This window comes from Natator depressus, chromosome 17, assembly GCF_965152275.1.
Source record: "Natator depressus isolate rNatDep1 chromosome 17, rNatDep2.hap1, whole genome shotgun sequence".
Classification (NCBI taxonomy): Eukaryota; Metazoa; Chordata; order Testudines; family Cheloniidae; genus Natator; species Natator depressus.
The window spans coordinates 2,023,994-2,045,364 of record NC_134250.1 but is presented as its reverse complement, the minus strand read 5'-3'; the positions used below and the strand labels follow the sequence as shown (position 1 = coordinate 2,045,364).

The window sequence follows — 21,371 nt, the reverse complement described above, 5'->3', positions numbered from 1 at the left end:
GGGGCATGGGGCGCTGCTTGCTGGTACCCCCAGCTCTGAGTGGCTGAGCATTGGGATGGGGGGGGGCCATGAAGCAGCCATCTGGCCCCAGAGCCAAGTTATGCAAGATCTCAGGCCCCAGCGTTCACAGCAGCAGCTCAAACACCTGCGAGCCCCCCTGCAGCATAGCCTCCCGCTCCCTGCCCTGCCCAAGCTGCTACTCTGAGTCCCTGGTACTCGGAGGCCTGGGCCGTGCTCCCCAGACCCATAGGGTCAGTGCTGCCCTGACCACAGACCACCCCGGCAGGCGGGGGGAGCAGGGGATTCTTGGATACAAGCTCTGCCTGCCTTCCCCTTTGCTCTGGGCCCAGCCTGGGGCAGACGAAGCCCTGTGGGAGTGTGGCCTGTCTGCAGTGGGTCAGGCGGGCTGAGCTGTACAGCGTGGGAAGGGGGCCAGGAGGCCAGGCAGCTTCAGGAGACAAAGGCTCTTTCCGGGTGTCGGGCTTGCGGGCCAGGCTAGGCTTCCCCACGCTGGGTGCTGGGACAGGAGGGGCCGTGTCTGCGTGTCTCGCCCGCAGAATTCCAGTGGGCTGAAGGAATAAAAACTGGGCGAGCTCTGCCCGGCCCCAGTGCCCACCCAGGCCCCGACTGCCACCGGCTGGTAGCACCACAGGGGCAGCCTTGCCAGGAATGGGGCCATAGAGCCAGCGGCTGCAGGGTGTCTCCCCTGCTCAGGAGTAGGGGACGCTGGAGGGCCGAGTGCCAGGACCACCTGCTATTGAGGCCTGCTCCATGGCACCGACTGCAAGGGGCGACTGGCACTTCACGCTGCGGGGGGCCTCCGTCCGGGATGGGCGCCTCTCCGTGGGCTGGCGAGGCACAGCAGCCCTGAAGGGCCAGCTCGTCTCCTGGCAGAGGCCAGGCCTCTCTGTGCCACATGGCTCATGTGAGAAGACAGCCGGGGCCTCAGAGAGCATGGGGGTGGAAGTGAACGTGTCACGTTCTCCCAGCCCAGCACCAGGGACCCCCCACCCCGGATCTGCACACGGGGCATCGCAGCCATTGCTGTCGGACAGATGCGTTCACTCTGCAGCGACTCCTCTGGGTTATTGTTACCTAGGGGTGTCTGAGGCCGGAGCCAGGGGCCCCCCAGAGTAAGGCAGTGGTGGGAGACGCTGCGCTGGAGCGAGGGCAGAGGCGTGCCGACTGCACCGCCTCGGCCCAGCCTGGTAGACCAGCCTTCTGCGCGGCCCCTGGGGCGGGTTATCGCCCCATCTGCTCCCCAGCCGTCCGTCCCCCCAGTCAGTCTGCTCCCCAGCCGTCCGTCCGTCCCCCAGTCAGTCTGCTCCCTAGCCGTCCGTCCCCCCCATCTGTCTGGTCCAAAGCACTCAGGTCCCAGTCAGGCTCCAGCTGTGGCATTTGCACCCACCTTGTGTAAGGGTTGTGTCCGTTAGTCACAGCTCATCTCCAGGGTGCGGCCCAGCGGGAGAGGGGCTGGGGTGGTCTGGCTGCGCATTGTGCCCCGGCACGGCGGGCAGTGCTGTAGCCCAGGGCAGTGGCAGAGGCTGCCTGAAGGCAGCAAGCTGGCATGGGAGCTGTTCTGTCCGTGAGGCCAGCCAAGTGGGTGTGAGACTATTTGGGGTCACTCCTATAGCTCTGTCTCCCGGCCCCTGCTTGGCTCCGGCAGTGGGGGCAGCTCAGGGCAGTCTGGTCTCGGGGAGGCAAGCCTGGGGGAGCAGCGTTGCACAGAGCTGCCATTGCTTGGGGAGCTCCGGGCAAGGAGAGGCAGAGACGCTGGGGGTCGGAGGGAGCTGCCCGTCTCTGGTGCAGCCTCTGGCCTCGTGCCAGGCTGTCACCGTGGCGGCTCTGCCTGGTGCTGCCAGCTCCACGGATCCCCTCTGACCAACAGTGCAGGGTGCGGCCGCGCTCCGGCTCCCCACCCACGCACGGGCCCCTCTGTGCACAAGTGGGCCAGGCTGGCTCGCAGAGTGGCTGATGCCGGGTGCCTGTGAGGATGGGGGCATTGAGTTTTCTGCAGTGTCCGGGGCGGGGCCCCCTGTCTGCCCCCCGGGGCTCTGCTCACCTGCTCTCCTCCCCTGCAGGCGTTTTTCCGGGCAGGGACCCTGGCCAAGCTTGAGGAGCAGCGAGACGAGCAAACGAGCAAGAACATTGCACTCTTCCAGGCTGCGTGCAGGGGCTTCCTGGCACGCCAGCACTTCAAGAAGAGAAAGGTATTCAGCAGGGCAGCCCGCCTGCCGCGCCCGCCCCCGGTCCCCTTCCCGTTTACATACCACCCCGGCAGCTGCATGACTTCGCCTAAAATGGGCAGCTCTGCCTCGAGCGCCGCCCCCTCCGAGCTGGGCTTCCCCTGGGGAGGTCCTGCCTGCAGGGCACCCAGCACGGAGGAGACGGAGCCGCTCCTGCTCTCCCCTGCTTTCCGGTGAGGTCCCAGCGTGCCGGCAGCCACCCCTTCTTGAGGAGCTGGGCAGGAGGGCTGCGTGGGGGCTGGGGAGGGGGAGGTATCTCCCGCTGGCTTCTGTGCACTCCAGGCTGCAGCCTGCCTCGTCTTGTTGCCGGAGCCAGGGAGCCAATGTTATGGGTACATAGGCACTGCCTGCAAGCTGGCACTCCCTGCACCACAAGGGGGCTGTGTGCGGCTCCGCGGGGCAGTGGCTCTTCCATTAAGATAAGTAGCTGTGTCAGCTCTTACTTGTATTGTTGAAGAGTCCATAAAGCAGAGCTTGTGCGGGTGTCAGCAGGATTAGCTTTGATGGCTGCGTGGGAGCTTGGATTCATCCAGCAGTAAAGAAGCCAGGTGCAGTTGTTCTAGGGAGGGTGACAGGAGCGGCTATGCAGGCAGACGGGGGCTCTGCTCCGCCAGGCCCCGGGCAGGCAGTGCCTCCCCACTGGCCCAGGTCTCCATGTTCTCCACATGGGATTGCCTCTTGGCAAAGCCAGGCGCTGGGCTCCCCCGGGTGGAGTCACTCAGTGCAGGGAAGGCAGCTCTGGCCCAGGGTGGGGCTGCCCTGACCCTGGCTGCTTTCCCCAGATCCAGGAGCTGGCTATCCGCTGTGTGCAGAAGAACATCAAGAAGAACAAGGGGGTGAAGGACTGGCCCTGGTGGAAGCTCTTCACCACCGTGCGGCCCCTCATTGAGGTGCAGCTGACAGAGGACCAGATCCGGGGCAAAGACGTGCGTAGGATCTCAGCCGCTCCGGGGACGGGAGTCGCTCCGGGCTGTCTGAAGGGGAGTGCAAATGGGAAACTGGCCTTGCCCCCTCCTCAGGAGGGTTTTCCAGCCGGCTCGTGGCAGTGCTGCTGCTGGGCTGGGAAGCATGCAGGGAACCCCCTCCACAAATGGACTTTGGGGCGAGTTCCCGCCTGCTCTGGGGGTCACACAGGGCTCAGACTGGGTCACCTTCTGTCCTGGGCTCTGCACGGCAATGTGAGGAGCCATGGTACGTGTGCACGCTCAGGGGGAGGCGTGCGAGGACAGGATGCCGTAGTGCGTGTTTGCACGGTCAGGGGGAGGTGTGCGAGGACGGGATGCTGGGCATCTCTCACCCAGCCTGATTCCAGTGAAGGAGCAAATACCTGGCTAATTTCTGAATCGGCTTGTCGTTAGCATTGCGAGAGGCTGTGTTTGCATGGGCCCAATTACCAGGCGTGGCGAATGGAGCTAAAGCTCTGTGCCAAGAGGCTGCTGCACTGTGTGGGGGCGGTTGGCAGCCTGGCCCTTCCCCTCTGCTGGAGAACTGCGGCTCAGTGCCTGGGAAGGAAACCTCCCCTGGCAGCCGTCGAAGGGCAGGAGGCCAACCTAGAGTGTGCCAGGCTGTCATCTGCCTCCTCCTTGCCCTCCCCGAGAGCCCCCAGCCCTGGGCCTGGCTGGCGGCGCTGCCGACCGAGCCAGAGCCCCCTGCGCTGGGATGCCCCTGGCCTCAGTGGCAGAAGGGACGGGTGGCGTCTACGTGGATGTGTGATGCTGACCGGGCGGCCTGAGCCCCCCGCAGCCCATTCGGGTTACTGGCATCGAGGGGTCAGTCCACCGGTAGCCGAGAGCCCTTCTCGCCCGTCTCTGGCTGCGGCTGGAGCGCAGCGGAGCTGCTGGGCCCAGCCGTGCCGCTCCCTCTGCCTCAGATCAGCCTCCTGCACAGGGAGGTGGGGGGTGCCCCTTTGCCATCTGCAGGCCGCTGGGCTGGGCCGGGCCGGGCCGGGATCAGCTCCCGGGACCCTCCCATGGGCCGGTTAGGTGCTGAGCCCAGAGCCCTTCCCAGCTGCGGCCTTGTCACCATGGCTGCATGCTGGATTCTGCGAGGTGGCAGTGGAGGAGAGCGGGGAGACGCGGGGTGGGGGGAAGATGCACTCCAGAGACAGGTTTGAAAGTGACATCCTGTCGTAGACCAGGCTGCGGGAAAGGCCATGCAGAGTGCTCAGCGCAGAGAACCCCAGCCCCCTGCGTGCCCCTCCCAGCCCTGCTGGCATGGGGGGCCAGCAGCACTGTGGGGCTGAGACCCCCAAACTGGCATCAGTTACTAACAGCTCAGTTCTTGCTGCCTGGAGGGGCCCTGCTGTCCCTGCCCTGGGCTCCCCCAGCCCTGGTCTGGTGATGCCCCCCCTCATTGCCGTCTTTGTTCCAGGAGGAGATCCAGCAGTTGAAGGGCAAGCTCGAGAAGGTGGAGAAAGAGCGCAGCGAGCTGCGGCTAGGGAGCGACCGGCTGGAGAGCAGGGTATGTCAGGCTGGGCATGAGGGCGCGGTGCCAGCTGCCTTCCCAGGCTTGCTGTGTGGTCTGGCGGGTACAGGGGAGAGGGGTGGGTCCCTTTCCTGGTCCCTGTGGAGGCCCCATTGCCAGGCCCCGCCTCGCTGCGATCCCTGGGCACTGCCCCTTCCCCCCGCCCCGGCCATGGCGCCTGCTCAGCCTTGCTCTGCGGCTCCCCAGGTGGCAGAGCTCACGGCCGAGCTGACAGACGAGCGGCACACGGGGGAGTCGGCCTCCCAGCTGCTGGATGCGGAGACAGCCGAGCGGCTGCGGGCGGAGAAGGAGATGAAGGATCTGCAGGTGAGGGGGGCTGGCTGCCGGCGCACTCCACCGTTGCCTCTGAGCTCTGCTTCGAGAGCAGCCTCCTTTCGCAGGGGCTGTGGGAGCCTGGAGCAGGACACCCAGCCGCACACCGGCAGTGGGTCCTGCTCCCCCCCAGGTCTGGCAGTGCCCCCTTTGCCTACACACCAGCCACCTCTTCCCCCAGCCCTGGGCTCCCCGCCCCCCACAGGTCTGGCAATGCCCCCTGTGCCTACACACCAGCCACCTCTTCCCCCAGCCCTGGGCTCCCTGCCCCCCACAGGTCTGGCAATGCCCCTGTCCTACCCACAAACGCCCAGCTCCCCTACAGGTCTGGCAATGCCCCCTGTGCCTTCACACCAGCCACCTCTTCCCCCAGCCCTGGGCTCCCCGCCCCCCACAGGTCTGGCAATGCCCCCTGTCCTACTCACAAACGCCCAGCTCCTCCACCAGGTCCGGTGTTGCCCCCTGTGCCTATGCAGAAACCCCTGCTCTGCCCCTCGACACCGACGTGGGCCTTGTCCCCCCAGGGGCCGGGTGCCCCGTTCTGCCCCTTGGCACCAACCTGGGCCTTGTTTCCCCCTCCCAGGCCAAGTACGAGGTGCTGAAGAAGCAGATGGATTCCATGGAAATGGAGGTGATGGAGGCGCGGCTCATCCGGGCGGCCGAGCTCAACGGGGAGCTCGACGACGATGACTCAGGTGCTGGCCTGCCCCAGGCAGCCCCCCGAAACCCCTTCTCGCTCCCTGCCCTCTGCTCCTCCTCCATCTCCACACACGGGGGCACATCACCCATCTCACTCTGCGCCCTGGGCAGGTGACTTGCCCGATCCATGCCTCTGTTTCCCCACCTGCATACAGGGCATCGTGGTTACTGATCAGTGGGGTCATCCCCTGCTCCCGGGGTGTGTGGGGGGCTCTCATCATCCGCCTTCAGCACACATGGCAGCAGCGAGACCCCCGCTTCCCCTGGCCTGTTCCATGCGCTCCGCAAGCCCTGTCTGGGGTCTGCTCAGGAGAGATCCTCAGCCCGGGGCTCCGGTTCCCTCCCGCAGGCAGCGAGTGGCGGCTGAAGTACGAGCGAGCCGTCCGCGAGGTGGATTTCACCAAGAAGCGCGTACAGCAGGAGTTCGAGGACAAGCTGGAAGTGGAGCAGCAGAGCAAGAGGCAGCAGGAGAGAAGAGTAAGTGAGGCTGGCCCTGTCGGGACCCCCCCCCACCCCCCCGCACCCGTACCAGTGACCCCCCCTCCTTCCCACCGCGCGCATCGGTGCCCACCCCTGTCCTGTGTGCACCGGTGCCATCTCCTCCCCCCCCCAGCGCCAGTGACCCTTCCACACACACATACATACACACATGCACGGGTGACCCCCCCGGCGCACCGGTGACACCCCCCATACACACCGGGGACTGACGCCAGGTGCCCAGTTATTTAGCTTCCCGGTGGCTGACGTGGCGGCGTGCGCTGCCCTTACCATTAACGCAGGGTGCGCATCTTGCTGAGCCGGCAGTTCCCAGCAGGCTGCCCTGTATGAGCCGAGGGGCGCCTGTCGTCTCCACGTGCTGTGCGGCCCGGGGCCCTGGCAGGCTGGCAGCGGGGGTGCCCGGGCTGCACACTGCAGAGCGTCTCCTTCGCTGGGGTACTCAGAACTCAGCCTCTCTGTGCCAGCACTGCTGGCTCCGTTAACCCCAGTGCAGCTGTCTGCTCCCCTCCCACGCAAACCCGGGAAGGGTTCACCCCAAAGGCTCTGTGGCTGAGTCGGGAGGTTGAGTGGAGGCGCTGGGATGCCCGGTCTCCTCCCCCGGCAGAGCCCTAACCCGTGCCCGCTGCGCCCCACCCACAGCTGGCGGATCTTCAGGCTGACAACGAGGAGTGCCAGCGTGCCCTGCACCAGCTGAAGAAGAAGTGTCAGCGCCTGACGGCAGAGCTGCAGGACACCAAGCTGCACCTGGAGGGGCAGCAGGGGCGCAACCACGAGCTGGAAAAGAAGCAGCGAAGGTGAGGAGCGTGCGTGCGCAGGGGGCACAAAGTGGGCACTCCTCCCTCTCCTGGGGACTCCCACCCTGGGCCCAGCTGGAGAGCACACTGCCGGGGCTGGTTGAATGTGCCATGCTGCCAGGCCAGTCCCACTCCCGGCCGGGCCAGCCTCGGAGGCAGAGCCAGCAGGTGGGCGTGAGGAAACCCAGTGGCCTCTGGCGAGAGAGCCCCGGGTTCAATTCCTGGCTCAGCCATGGACTCGCCTTGTGTCTTTGGAGTGACCTTTTCTGAAGGGCCTGAGGGACTTAGGAACCTAGGTCCGTTTTCACCCTTGGGCTCCTGCGGGAACGTCTACCGGGGAGCTGGGGGAGCTTCCCAGTCCGGGCGGCCATACCCACGCTAGCTCCGATGGAACGAGTGCGCTCCAGGCGGGCTCACCATGCCGGGCACGTCCCCGCGCGGCCACGCCGCTGGGTCAGAGCCAGTGTGTGTACATCTGCCCAAGCGGGGCATCACCTGCAGCTCTAGTGTAGACGCACCCTGGGTCCCTGCGCTGCTTTTGAAACAGTCCCCCTAACAGTACGGCGGGGACGGGGGCCCAGCAATGAGAAACCAGTAATCTTCTGTCTTCTCCCAGCGTCGCGCCGCCTCCAGCCAGTCAGAGCAGGAGCTGTGCCCAGGGAGTGACGTGCCCGCTGCCTCGGCTCCCCTGCCCCACTGGGGATCTGCTGCCTGGGGTGGCCAGGATCAGCACCTGGACGTAGCGGGAGGGCAGTTAGAGAGAGCGTTGCCATGTCAGGGGGAGGGGCTGCCGCCCCGAGTATCTGCCTGCCAGAGACGCTAGGCACACGCTCAGCAGCGACCCCTCCTGCTGCTCGCCCAGAGGTAGCGCGGGGTCATCTTCTCGAGCTGGGAATCACCCCCAGCTCCCAGAGTACACGCACCCTGCAGAGGCATTTCCCTCCTTTCCTGGCCCCATGCATCAAGCCAGGCCCCTGTCCTGCTCCACGGGGCATCCGCTGTCACCCAGGGCTCTCCTGGCTGTCCGGTGAGGGCTGGCTCCTTGCACAGCTCCAGGAATCTGCGTTGCCAGCGGGCTAGGCAGTGACAGGACAGAGCTGAGCAGGAAGGAGGGCTGGGGCGGGAAGTGACGCTGCACCTGCCTCCCATGCTGAGCAGCCTCGGGCTGTCCTGGCTCTGTCCTGGCTGCATTAGCACCATGGCCTTTTCCCAGGAGGAAGGTGCTTAGCTACCTGTGGCCTGGTGCTCCCCAGGGCTTCAGTGCCGGCCAGGAATCTCCTGGGGGGTCCCGGCTGGGGGGTGGGGAAAGATGCGTGCCCTTTTGGGCAGGAGCCAGGTACACCACCTCAGCAGGAGCTATGGCCCCAGCCGGTCTCGGCTTCGTCCCGCCCGGATCCTGCCTCGGGCAGTGACTGGGCAGACAGCAGCATCATGGCAGAGTGCAGGGGGAGGGCGCTCCGGCACGGAGCAGGTTTGGTGCCTGAGCTGAGCTGGCGTGCGGACAGCTGACGGCCTGGCCGTGGGTGTCTCAGGTTTGACAGCGAGCTCGCTCAGGCTCACGAAGAAGCCCAGCGAGAGAAGCTGCTGCGGGAGAAGCTGAGTCGGGAGAAGGACATGCTCATCACAGAGGTCTTCGGCCTCAAGCAGCAGCTGCAGGTGAGCAGAACGGCCAGCCCATTCCCCTGCCCCTCACTGGCAGGGCCGCGGCCGGGCAGCTCGGTGCGGCCGGCTCAGCAGGCGCTCCCTGCTCTCTCTTCCAGGACAGAGACTCCGACATCATGAGCTTCACCCAGAAGGTGGAAGCCCTGGAGGCCGAGCTCCAAGACGTCTCCTCCCAGGAGTCCAAGGATGAGGCCTCCCTGGCCAAGGTGAAGAAGCAGCTGCGGGACCTAGAGGCGAAGGTCAAGGACCAGGAGGAGGAGCTGGATGAGCAGGCCGGGACCATCCAGCTGCTGGAGCAGGTGCGGAGGGGGCAGGGCCTGGAGCGAGACGCCTGGCTGAGACCTCGGGGGGATATGGGGGTGCAGGGTGACCCACTGGATTCGATCCTGCCTCGATGCAGGGATCAGAGTGCAGCTCCCACCCCGAGTGGGCGGCAGGCATCCCAGGCTGGCAGGCTGAGCCTGGGCTGGTTTCTGGGTGTGCCGGTTTCATGTGGGTTTGTCGTGCTGGCTGCCTCCCGTCCAGGGCTCACATGGCTCTGGCCGGCCGGCTTGCTAGGTGACCCTGCGTTCAGTGTGGGTGGAGCGCTCCCCCTCTGCTGCGGCAACCCCTTCCAGGGGACTAGAGCATGGGGCGACCAGCTGGTGTGTGGGGTCAGGCCTGCTCTGGGGGCTCGGAGAGACAGTAATGCTGCCTTTCCATCACGGAGCAGTGGCCTGCAAGGACCGCCAAGATGCTGGCTGGCAGAGCAGCAGCGTGGGCATTGGACTGGTGGCACTGTGAGTGTCATCGCTGTGAAAAGCCCCGGTGATGGGCAGGGAGCGGGGGGCCCTGTCTCTGGTGCTGAGCCCCGGTGATGGGCAGGGAGCGGGGGGCCCTGTCTCTGGCGCTGAGCCCCGGTGATGGGCAGGGAGCGGGGGGCCCTGTCTCTGGCGCTGAGCCCCGGCGATGGGCAGGGAGCGGGGGGGCTCCCGTCTCTGGCGCCGAGCGCCGGCAATAGGCAGGGAGTGGGGGGCCCTGTCTCTGGCGCTGAGCCCCGGCAATGGGCAGGGAGTGGGGGGGCCCCATCTCTGGCGCCGAGCCCTGGCAATGGGCAGGGAGCGGGGGGCCCCCATCTCTGGCGCCGAGCCCTAGCAATGGGCAGGGAGCAGGGGGGCTCCTCTCTCTGGCACCGAGCACCGGCGTTCGGCAGGGAGCGGGGGGGCTCCCGTCTCTGGTGCCAAGCACCGGCGATTGGCAGGGAGCGTTTGTGACTTCAGCTCCCCAACACAAGGGTGCCCCGTCCCTGTGCTCCCTGGCAGCTCTTAGCCGGGGTAACACAGGACCTCTCCCTGGGTGCAGGCCGATTGCTCTACACCGTGCTGGCCGAGGGGGGGTCTATGTTACCAGGGCAGACAGCTCCTGTCTAGTGGGCGGGGCGGTGGGGACTGAGGGTTACAGGTCCGACAGACCTTGGGCTGGCCCTATCCGTGTGCTGCCCCTGAGGGCTAGTGACCATGCTCTGGCCCACGCTTGCTCTGCCTGGCTGCATTCAGGCTCAGCAGGATGGAAGTGATCAGCAGAGGGCCGCTCTGCCAGGAGTGGGGTGGCCAGGCCCCTGGCGTCGGGCTGACCAGGGCTGCTTTCCGCCCGCAGGCCAAGCTGCGTCTGGAGATGGAGATGGAGCGCCTGCGGCAGACCCACTCCAAGGAGGTGGAGAGCCGCGACGAGGAGGTGGAGGAGATCAGGCAGTCGTGCCAGAAGAAGGTAGGGCCAGAGCGTCGCTCTGCCCTCGCTGCTGGGCAGGGGCACGAGGGTTTGGCCAGTGGAGAGCCAGCTGCCTCCCTGCTGCCTGGCACCCATGTACCTCAGGCCTGCTGTGCCTGGCAGAGGGCCCATGTCCCAGGTACAGCGGCCCTGGTGCCTGCCGGGCTGGCCCATGCTCTCTGTCGGATGGAGTGGGGGCCAGCCCCCTCGGGACACACAGGGTGTGGGGCGCACACAGCCCCTGGCTGCTCGTGACCTGGTGCTGAATGCTGCCATGAGAAAACACTGGGCACCGACTGCCAGGCAGTGTCAGGGGCTGCACCAAGCGACGTAGGGCTCAGCAAGGCAGGGGTGCAGTGCTCCTTGCTCGGAGGAGCTGCCATGTCTGGTCATGATCTCCCTGCCACGCTAAGCTGGGGGCCGAGCGAGCCAGTTCATCCTGGCCATGCTGTTGTCAGCTGGGACGCAGTGCGAACCGCTCGGCGGCGGGCTTGCTGCTCTCTGAGACACTGGGCAAGAGGGGTGTGGGTGGGGCAGGATGCTGAGTGCCCAGCTGCTGTCCATGGCACAGGGCACAGCCAGGGCACCAGCTTCTGGAGCAGCCACCTGTAGGGTATGGGCAGGGTCTCAGGAGAGTGGGGGTGGGCTGAGTTTGCAGAGAAGGGGGGGCTCTTTCCTAGAGATGAATCCTCTCTCTCCTGTTCCACTCCCCATGATATCCCTGGCCTGCTGCATCGTGTCCCCCCCGAGCCCCGAAGACCCGGTGCTGTGGGCCTGGCAGTAGGGCCCTGTGATGTGATTGGCGGGTTGTGTTACTCTGGCTCTCCACGCAGATCTTAGCTGGCAGATGGCTCGGCCCTGGCCTGATGAGTTTAACCAGTCGCTCTCCTGGCCTGACGAGTTTAACCAGTCGCTCTCCCCGTCTGCTCACTCTGCCTGCATTAGCTGGGTCAGGCAGTGCGCTGCTCCTCTCAAATCATGGCACAGGGACCCGAGGTGGTCTGGAGCCAGCATCTCCCCACTTCCCCAGAAGGCTGGGGATGGGGTAACCCCGGTGCCCCTCAATCCGGATTCATAGCCCCCACTGTGCCAGTCCTAGGGTCTCTCTTGCGCAGGGACAGTCAGTATCACCAAATTGCCTCATGGATCATGTCTGCAGGAGCTAAGAGACGGGGTTGGGGGCCTAACTGGGACTGGGACCCAGGGCTCGTCGAGTGGCCCCCCCAGCCAGTAGGTGACTGGCTAGTGCAGGTTAGGGTCCTTCCTGTGCTCGCTGCCCTGCCCCCGTCCCGCGCACTGCTCGCCCAGCGCCGCCTGTCCCTCCCCGGCCTGCTTGCCCGGCCCCCCGTCCTGCTAACCCGGCCCCCCACATCCAGCACACCGCTCTCCCGGCCACCCTGGCCCGAGCGTGCCTCATGGAAACCCTCTTGCTCTTGTGTCTGGGGTGCCGGGCGCAGCTGAAGCAGATGGAAGTGCAGCTGGAGGAGGAGTACGAGGATAAGCAGAAGGTGCTGAGAGAGAAACGGGAGCTGGAGAGCAAGCTGTCTGCGGCTAGTGACCAGGTATCGCCCGGGCAAGAGACCCCACTGGGGGGTGCAGCGTGGAGCTGGACCTCCCAGGGGTTAATGGCCAGGACTGAACCCAGGTAGATCCGAAAGTCTCTCCTCCTGGGAGCACTGCTGGAAGGAGGAGGTTTGGCCCAGGTTGAAGCCAGCATGGCAGAGTGGGGCGTGGGCACCCCTGGCTGGCTAGTTCCTAAACCAGAGCAGGCCCCGCTGCCCCTGCCCCAGGAGCACTCTTCTGGCCTGCCGCTGTCTGGGGTGGAGCGGGCTCTGGGGACCAGACAGGTCCTTGGCTAGGAGGTCAGAGGCTGAGGTTGGCCGCAGCGAGCAGCTGCCTCCGCAGGGGGAGCATGCGCCTGATGGTGCAGGGCGAAGGGCCGTGCTAGAGTGGAGCAGAGGGAGTGCGGCGCCCACTCTGTGCCCAGGGGTCACCGTCCCCTGCAGGAGCTGAGCCCCGGCGGGGTGGAGCAGAGCCCTGGGGCTGGGGGTTCTGCCCATCGCACGTGTGGCGCTCAGGTTCTAGAGGGAGCCAATGCCCGTTGCTGAGGGGGCGGGGGCCTGCTCTGGGATGGAGAGCGTAGGGCGGGCGTGCCCTCAAGCCCCTGCATGGCCTCCCCATGCCCAGGTGAGCCAGCGGGACTTTGAGACGGAGAAGCGTCTGCGCAAGGATCTGAAGAGAACCAAGGCGCTGCTGGCGGATGCCCAGATCATGCTGGATCACCTGAAAAACAATGCGCCCAGCAAGAGGGAGATCGCTCAGCTCAGAAATCAGGTCTGCACTGCCCGCCGGGACCGTGCGTGCTCTGTGCCTGGCCCGGCCTTGTCCTCCGTGTCTCCCGAGGGGGGTTCCCAGCCCTGGTCACTCAGCTGATCTGAGCTAGGGAGAGCTGGGGGAGTTCAGGGCGGGCCCTTGGGGGGGGGTTCCTGTGCTCTAGGCTGCCATCCCCCCCTCTTCCCTGCTCCCCACGGCGTGTGCTGGCCGTGCCTGCCACTCCTGAAATGGCTCCTTGGCGTCACCAATGCTGCTGCCTCCTGGACAGGCAAGGCTACCGTGGCCGCCGCTCCCTGCCCCTCCCAACAGAAACCCCCGGGGCTGCCCCCAGGCTGCTGCGTGCGTTGCCCATGCCGTGACCCATGCCCAGTGCTGACAGTCCCCGCGTCGGGCTCTCTCTGCAGCTGGAGGAGTCTGAATTCACCTGCGCAGCGGCAGTCAAGGCCCGCAAGTCCATGGAGGTGGAAATTGAGGATCTTCACCTGCAGATCGACGACATCTCCAAAGCCAAGGCAGCCGTGAGTGCCTGAGCTGGTTCCCTGCCCGCGCGGCTCCGCTCCCCCGTGGCCTGCGCCGAGCCGGTTCCCTGCCCAGCAGGCTTGTTCAGGCTGCTCCGAGCCCCATGGATCATGGCCAACATAGAGCCTTATGGTTATGGCAGGCAAAGGGGGCCTGGCCCTGCCCTCGGGCCCCAGCTTCCTGTGGGCATGAGCATCTTGAGCTAATTCCTCCGAGCTCTCATCATCAATCTTGCTTGCGCAGGGGAAAGACCCTGAGCCCACCCCCGAGAGCCAGTCCATCCCTGGCCTGCGTCCAGCCCAGGCTCGGCGGTCTGGTGCGCTGGAAGGTCCATTATTGTCACGGGCTCTGGCCGCCCCAGGCAGAACCCGTCTGGTGCCCAGCTACGGCAGGATGGAGGGGCACAGAGGTGCCTGCTGCTGGTGCCGGGTGGGTGGGGGGAGCCTGGGGGGCAGTGGTTGGGGGGCAGCAGTGTACATGGGACTGGCCAGCCTCACCTCTCCCCCGTCTCCCCCCCAGCTGGAGGAGCAGCTGAGCCGGCTGCAGCGGGAAAAGAACGAGGTGCAGAGCCGCCTGGAGGAGGACCAGGAGGACATGAACGAGCTGATGAAGAAGCACAAAGCATCAGTGGCCCAGGTGATGCCACCTGTGCCCAGCTCCACCAGTCCTGTGTGCTGCTGGCTCCCCCCCGGCACCCTGAGCATGCCCCCCAGCCCAGCCCCCGGGCGCCCCGTCCACACCATGCTAGCCCAGCCTGGCACCACAGACACTCGTAGGCACCTCTCTGTGGAGGCTGGAAGTGAGGCAAGCCACTAGAAGGTGTCTTCACCCCGCTCTGTAGTCTCAGCTGAGCTCTGGCCAACCCTGGCGTCCCAGCTGGAGAGCAGGCCTGGCACCCAAAGGGCACTGCTGGATTCCCCTGCTGTGAGCCCCCCCGGGGGCTGTCCTGGAGGCTGGCAAGTCCCACGGCCTGCCCTAGGGGCTCTGCGCCCGTGGCCCTGGGGCTGGCAGAGGGCAGCTGGCCTGTCTCTGGATTCTGATCAGCCCAGACACTCTCTGCCCACAGGCCTCCCGGGATCTGGCCCAGATAAACGACCTCCAGTCCCAGCTGGAAGACGCCAACAAAGAGAAGCAGGAGCTGCAGGAGAAGGTAGCAGGGTGGTCCTGGGTCGTCATTGTGCCGGGGGGGAGCACACCCAGAGTATGGCCTTTGGGTTTGGGAGGGGCTGGGCCCCTGCGCTGCAATCTGGGACGCGAGCGACGCGAGTTCAGCCGTTGGCGGAGACCCGCGTGCCGCTCCAGGTCCACAGCCAGGCTGGTTTAGCCTGATCCTCTCTGCAAGGGCCAAACAGGGGAAATCGCTGGCCCCTAGCTGCCCACGCTAAATGTGTGAGTCTGGAGAGCCTGGCAGACCCCAGCAGCAAGCGTGGGGACAGCCACCCAGCCTGGGCACTGCCTGCAGAGAGCCCCTGCCTCCCTCGTCAATGGCCCCAGCCTGGCTCCCCAGCAGGGTAGCACTGCCCAAAGGCCCCAGCACCTGCCGATCTCCCAGGGAAGAGGCCGTTTGGGCAAACAGGCGCATGGCCTGCAGTGCCCGCCCCCACCCCCGTCACCAGGGGGCTGGAGAGAAGGGAGCACCCGGGTGCTGGTTCAAGGCACTGCGCCGGCCCCCAGGGGCTGGGTCTGTCTGCAGCTGAGCCGGATGTGCTGGCCCGTCTGGCTCTTCTCCCGAACCAGGATGGGGCCAAGCCTTGGTTTTCTCTTGGCGTGACCTGAGCTGCTGCCTGTCCTGTCCCCAGCTACAAGGGCTGCAGAGCCAGCTGGAGTTCCTCGAGCAGTCCATGGTGGACAAGTCTCTAGTCAGCCGGCAGGAAGCCAAGATCCGGGAGCTGGAGACGCGGTTAGAGTTCGAGAGGACCCAAGTCAAACGCCTGGAGGTATCACAGAATCATAAAATATGAGGGTTGGAAGGGACCTCAGGAGGTCATCTAGTCCAACCCGCTGCTCAAAGCGGGACCAATCCCCAACTAAATCATCCCAGCCAGGGCTTTGTCAAGCCTGACCTTAAAAACCTCTCAGGAAGGAGATTCCACCACCTCCCTAGGTAACGCATTCCAGTGCTTCACCACCCTCCTAGTGAAAAAGTTTTTCCTAATATCCAACCTAAGCCTCCCCCACTGCAACTTGAGACCATTACTCCTTGTCCTGTCCTCTTCTACCACTGAGAATAGTCTAGAACCATCCTCTTTGGAACCCCCTTTCAGATAGTTGAAAGCAGCTATCAAATCCCCCCTCATTCTTCTCTTCTGCAGACTAAACAATCCCAGCTCCCTCAGCCTCTCCTCATAAGTCATGTGCCCCAGCCCCCTAATCATTTTTGTTGCCCTCCACTGGACGTTTTCTAATTTTTCCACATCCTTGTAGCGTGGGGCCCAAAACTGGACACAGTACTCCAGATGAGGCCTCACCAATGTTGAATAGAGGGGAACGATCACGTCCCTCGATCTGCTCGCTATGCCCCTACTTATACATCCCAAAATGCCATTGGCCTTCTTGGCAACAAGGGCACACTGCTGACTCTCATCCAGCTTCTCGTCCACTGTAACCCCTAGGTCCTTTTCTGCAGAACTGCTGCCGAGCCATTCGGTCCCTAGTCTGTAGCAGTGCATGGGATTCTTCCGTCCTAAGTACAGGACTCTGCACTTGTTCTTGTTGAACCTCATCAGATTTCTTTTGGCCCAATCCTCTAATTTGTCTAGGTCCCTCTGTATCCTATCCCTACTCTCCAGCTTATCTACTTCTCCTCCTAGTTTAGTGTCATCTGCAAACTTGCTGAGGGTGCAATCCACACCATCCTCCAGATCATTTATGAAGATATTGAACAAAACCGGCCCCAGGACCGACCCTTGGGGCACTCCACTTGATACCGGCTGGCAACTGGACATGGAGCCATTAATCACCACCCATTGAGCCCAACGATCTAGCCAGCTTTCTGTCCACCTTATCGTCCATTCATCCAGCCCATACTTCTTTAATGTAGGGAGCTCCAGATGGTGCCCTGGCCCCGCAGGTCGCGCTGTTGGGGGAGGAGGGGAGCCGGAGCTCCTCTGAGCCAACTCCGCTGCTGGCCCTGCATGGTGGGGAGCAGGGCAGCCCCATCAGTGCAGCAGGCTCCTCAATGAGCACGTCTGCCAGTGACCCCTGGCCTGGCCTGCACGCTGGCTGAGAGCTCCCTGGGCATCTGGTGATCTGAGCCCCACCCCTCGTTTCCAGCCCAGCCACAGCTGGGCACGAGCTCTGGTGGAGGACTGTTCATCGAGGGAGGTTGGCAGCTGCTGCTCCAGTCATTCTGTGGGACTGGCTGTGAGTGGGGCCAGGCAGGGGAGCCCACAGCAGCCTCTCAGCCAGTCTGTGCCAGCACTGTGGGAAGCCTGGACCGAAGGGCGCCCCTGTCCCAGAGCAGGTGCTGCGGGTTTGGGCAGGGTTGATGGTGCCACCGGGGGAGGCTGAGGGCTCCTGGTGCAGCGTTAACGCCGCCTGGAGTGGCCCGTGCTGAGCTCTGGACTGGGGACACTTGCTAGGCAGCTCTCCGGGCCTTCCGCTGCCCACGGCCTGTTACCTGGACCAGGCTCGATTCTTCCTGTGTCAGCATCCTGCTGGGCCCTGTCCCCTGACCCCCCCAGCTCCACACCTGCCTGGGCCGGTTATCCGTGGGTACTGATAACAATCATTGGCCGTCGAGCCGGTGCGCAGCAAAGTGCTGCTCTTGACTTAGTGAAATTATAGACTCTGCTGCTCCCGCTCAGTGCAGCCTGCTTTATATTCTGCGTTCGCAGCCCCTCTCTGCCGCGAGAGGCGAGGCGCTCAGCTCTCCCTCTCCGTATTGCCCTTCCCCTCTCGCTGGCGGGGCCATAAATATGCAGCGGATGGCTCAGCTGCCGGGAAGGATCGAGTCTATTTTTTCTCGGCGTTACAGGCTGTAATTACTTCACACAAAGTTAAATCTATTTTTCCAATTCGCCAAAGCCCCGCAATTGTTCTGCCCCCTCCCTCGCCCAGGGGAAGCGGCTCCTCCGTTCTCCCCCCGCCCCAGCCCCTCATGTAAATGCATGGCTCTGGGTTCGTTTGTTCCATTAGCGTTCAGTGGGAAGCGACGGGGCGGCGCTCGCTCCTGAGCCGGGCTGGGTAATTGCCGTTCTCTGCTGCGATTATTCTTGACGAGTGAATATTGATTCTGTCAGGGCTGCCGTCTCCCCGTCTCCTGCTGCGGCTGGGCGGGGAGGGAAGGGGGGTGTGGGAGGGGGCCAGCATGGGGACTCAGTGGCCCTGTTCTGGGCAGGGCATCCAGGAGCCCCTGTGGCTTGGCAAGGCCTTGATGACTGGCTCACACCCCGCAGGGCTGGCTGTTGAGGTGGCCTGGCCCTAGAAGGCCCAAATGTCCCTGCTGATCTCGAGGGGAGCCAGGACTCCTGGGTTCTATTCCCCACCCTTGCTCTGCGTGACCCTAGCCACCTCCACTGCCCTGTCGGGGGATTGGGGTAACTGTGACCTGCCTGACTGTGCCCTTCGCCCCCAGAGCCTGGCCAGCCGCCTGAAGGAGAACATGGAGAAGCTGACGGAGGAGCGGGACCAGCGTGCAGCCGCTGAGAACCGGGAGAAGGAGCAGAACAAGCGGCTGCAGCGCCAGCTGCGGGACACCAAGGAGGAGATGGGCGAGCTGGCCAAGAAGGAAGCTGAGGCCAGCCGCAAGAAGCATGAGCTGGTGAGGAAGCCTGGTCAGAGGGCGAGGCAGGGGCAGCCAGGCCCCCCCTCCACCCCGCTGAACTGTTAGCTGATGTGATGGTGCCCTCAACTAGCTATGGGGAGCGCTGCCCCCAGTGTGCCCAGGGGTGGGAGCAGGGACCAGCCGGGATGCCCCCGTTGGGGTCGAATGCGCAGCCTTAAATATATGGGTCATGCCACTGATCCCCAAACATCGCTATGAAACTAGGCTGGTTAGCGTAGGTCCTACCCATAAACAGAGCCTGGCAGGGGAAACGGGGAGCTGGGCATCTTGAAAATAGCCCTTTAAAAATGGGAGATGGGCTAAATCCATCCCAGTGTAACTGCCTCTGGGAGGAGAGGGGGCAAATCTGCTCTGGTGTAACTGCCCTGTGACATGCTGGGCATACCTCTGGTCCCTCCCTGCCGATGGACGGGACTGGGTGCTGTGCTCCAGCTGTGGCCACCCTGGCCCCTCTGTGGGGTGACAGCGCATCAGTGGGGTGGCGGTTCCAGGCTGGCACTGGTTGCCTCTCTGTGGCATGGGGCTGCAGCCAACGTTCACTGGGTTCGCTTTCCCCAAGGAAATGGACCTGGAGAGCCTGGAGGCCGCCAACCAAAGCCTGCAGTCGGACCTGAAGCTGGCATTCAAGCGGATCGGGGACCTGCAGGCTGCAATCGAGGACGAGATGGAGAGCGATGACAACGAGGACCTCATCAACAGGTGGGAGCCGCACAGTTACCTACCGGAGACCCCTGCTGCCCCTCACCCGCCAGGGCCCGGGAAACTCCCAGTCCTACTCATTCCTTCCCAATAGACTGGGCAGGGCTGCCCCATGGCGAAGCTGGTGGGGTCCCCCATGGACATGCTGCAGTCAGCCACACACCCCCTCCCCACCCCCCTACCCCGGATAGCGGCTGCTTGGGTGCAGAGCTGCTCTGTGCCTGGTGGGGCTGGTTCCTTGCAGCAATTCAGGCAGGTTGGATCTTATCTCCCCCTGCTCCAGTTCAGGCTCTTCCTTCCCACTTCCCCTCGCCATAAAACGGGAGAGCAGCTTCTGTTTCCCGGAGACTTGGAAATTTATGGGACGAGCCAGTGTGTTCCTGGGGAGTCCCTGCTTTCTGACCGTGACAAAAGCTGCCTGAATTCCGGCCCGGCCCGCCTTGGCCTCACATTGCCGCTTGCAAAGCAAGCACTTGTTTATGGCGTTGGGTGCGTCTGCACCTTCCGAGAGTGGCTGGGAGGTGGGGTGGGCTAGTGGATAGAGCACTAGACTGGGACTCTGCCAGTGGCCTGCTGGGGAACTCTGCACAAGTCATTTCACCTCCATGCCTCAGTTTCCCCACCTGTTAAATGGGTGTAATGACACTGACCTTGGGAAAGAGCGTGGAGAGCTGGGGATGGAAAATGCTCTCTGAGCTAGGTGTTATGATGGGGCACGCCTGCACCCCCCCCCCTCCAGCAGGGGGAGCAGCTGAGTACTGCCTGCTGCACCACAAACATGGACGATGTCGGGGTACAGCCACCCCAGGAACCAGCATCAGAAAGCATCGCTAGCAACTCCAGTGCCAGCCGCAGGTGGCTGGGGCACCGGAGGACTAGCACTCAGCAGCCCTGGGTTCTGGTCCTGGCCCCGGCGCGCTGTAATCTGCAAGTGTGGGGAAGTGCGTTGGGCTTTCCACACGGGAGACAGTGCTGCTGTCCACCAACCCCTCCTTCCTTCCCCCCCTCCCCGGCTCTGCTCTTTGGTTTGCCTTGGTTTGTTTCTGTTGTGGTTTTGTTCCGTTTTGCCTCTTTAAGTTCATTTATTTTCTTTGTCCTCCTGCCCCCTTCTGCCCCCATTCTCAGTTTGCAGGACGTGGTGACAAAATATCAGAAAAGAAAGAATAAACTGTGAGGATCTCAACTCTCCTTTGCAATTAAATAACCCCTTGTTCCTAACCCCGAGCATGCCTGGAAGGAGCCCGCCGCTGGGCCCTGCATGTCACCCCCCCCAGCGCGCTCCATGCATGTGCACTAGCCCTAACCCTCTAATAAGCAGCCACCGGGCTGCGTCCCGACCGCTGCGCTCAGCCGCTGGCAGCAGGGGCTGGGGACCTGGGGAGAGGGCAGGCCAGGAGCCTCTCAGTGCCGTGAGGGACCAGTGCTGGAGCCGCATCGCGCAGGCCCGTATCTGGAGGGGGCTGTGTCACTGGGTGGGGGGCGTCTGCAGCTCCTGGCTGGATGGTTCGGGATGGCGCTGTTGCATGCTGGGATTGGCAGTCTGCAGGGGCTGCATTGTGAGCATTCAGCCCACAGCTCACTTCAGCCATGCCTGGAGCAGCTGTTCGCATCACACCAGGGTCCGCAGATAACACTGCCCGCGTAACTGACAGGCTGCGCCTCTCCCCCGGGAGTCCTCCGTAGCCGCTCCTGGAACGGAGAGGAAATCAATTATAAATCTGGATGTCCTGGGAATATGATGAGACAATAACTCATCCCTTCTCCTCACAAGGCAACAGGCAAAGCTGTGCAAACCTAGGACAAGTGCCCCCTCCCCCCAGGCCCCACCCCAGAGTGACTGCTCCCCCAGGCTCCCTGTCCTTGAAGCCCCATCAGATAAGCAGTGTGTTCTACCTGGGAAAGGACAGATCGCAAAGAAGGTCCCCAGTTGTTTACCTTCTCAGTGGCTTCTGACCTCTCCAAAGCCAGAACAGCGCCCCCAGTGGGGGAGCAGGCCCCAGTGCCGCAGCTGGCAGGGAGTGGGGATTTGTGGGGAGCGGATATTGGCTGTTTGGTTTCAGATGCCATGCTGGGTCAGAGCAGCTGGGCTGGTCTCCAGCCTTTGGCATTGGCTGATGATTGATGCTTCAGAGGAAAGTGTAAAGCCCCACTATGCACCTGGCCAGTGGAGCAATTGCGTGTGGGTGAGAGTGAGTGATTCCCTTCAGTGCCCAGCTGTGATGCCCTGAAGCCCGAGGTTTAGTGATCGCAAATGGTGCCATTGGGAACGTCTGGTCCGTCTGGGGCTTAAGCGTGGAATCATGTGGACCTCTGCCATTAGCTGCTGCTCTTCCCCGACGGAAGGGTCCCTGGGGGGCTCTGTGCTGTGCCCGGCTCTGTGTGGCTTGCAGAGCCTTCCTCATGCCCTGGATGTGAACACAAGGAGTCAGGTGCCGTCCCCTGGAACCCGAGGCTTGAGTGTCTCTGGACTGGCTTTGCCAGCGAGGTCTCTTTCCTGAGGCAGGAGGGGCCGTTGGCTGTGGAAGGATCTATAACAACTAATGATAAATGTAAGTGTGTGTAACAGTGATAGAGGGCCATTGGAGCCTTGTT

The 21,371-nt window shown here is 63.9% G+C and overlaps 1 protein-coding gene across 14 annotated transcripts in view; it reads left to right on the top strand.

Moving 5' to 3' along the window:
- MYO18A (myosin XVIIIA) overlaps positions 1 to 21,371 on the top strand; it is a 144,026-nt gene that overhangs the window by 107,075 nt on the left and 15,580 nt on the right. For 10 of the 14 annotated variants that reach the window (XM_074974715.1, XM_074974717.1, XM_074974708.1 and 7 more), the window contains 19 exons: positions 2,082 to 2,210; positions 3,029 to 3,172; positions 4,617 to 4,706; positions 4,917 to 5,036; positions 5,626 to 5,737; positions 6,091 to 6,218; positions 6,879 to 7,033; positions 8,566 to 8,689; positions 8,794 to 8,994; positions 10,331 to 10,441; positions 11,899 to 12,003; positions 12,629 to 12,775; positions 13,180 to 13,293; positions 13,814 to 13,930; positions 14,361 to 14,444; positions 15,094 to 15,231; positions 17,871 to 18,056; positions 18,640 to 18,779; positions 19,905 to 19,949. In XM_074974715.1, coding sequence (XP_074830816.1) covers positions 2,082 to 2,210; positions 3,029 to 3,172; positions 4,617 to 4,706; positions 4,917 to 5,036; positions 5,626 to 5,737; positions 6,091 to 6,218; positions 6,879 to 7,033; positions 8,566 to 8,689; positions 8,794 to 8,994; positions 10,331 to 10,441; positions 11,899 to 12,003; positions 12,629 to 12,775; positions 13,180 to 13,293; positions 13,814 to 13,930; positions 14,361 to 14,444; positions 15,094 to 15,231; positions 17,871 to 18,056; positions 18,640 to 18,779; positions 19,905 to 19,949 — 2,390 coding nt within the window. The remainder of the gene's footprint in view (positions 1 to 2,081; positions 2,211 to 3,028; positions 3,173 to 4,616; positions 4,707 to 4,916; positions 5,037 to 5,625; positions 5,738 to 6,090; positions 6,219 to 6,878; positions 7,034 to 8,565; positions 8,690 to 8,793; positions 8,995 to 10,330; positions 10,442 to 11,898; positions 12,004 to 12,628; positions 12,776 to 13,179; positions 13,294 to 13,813; positions 13,931 to 14,360; positions 14,445 to 15,093; positions 15,232 to 17,870; positions 18,057 to 18,639; positions 18,780 to 19,904; positions 19,950 to 21,371) is intronic. The other 4 variants (XM_074974716.1, XM_074974718.1, XM_074974719.1 and 1 more) reach the window with 1 other exon arrangement.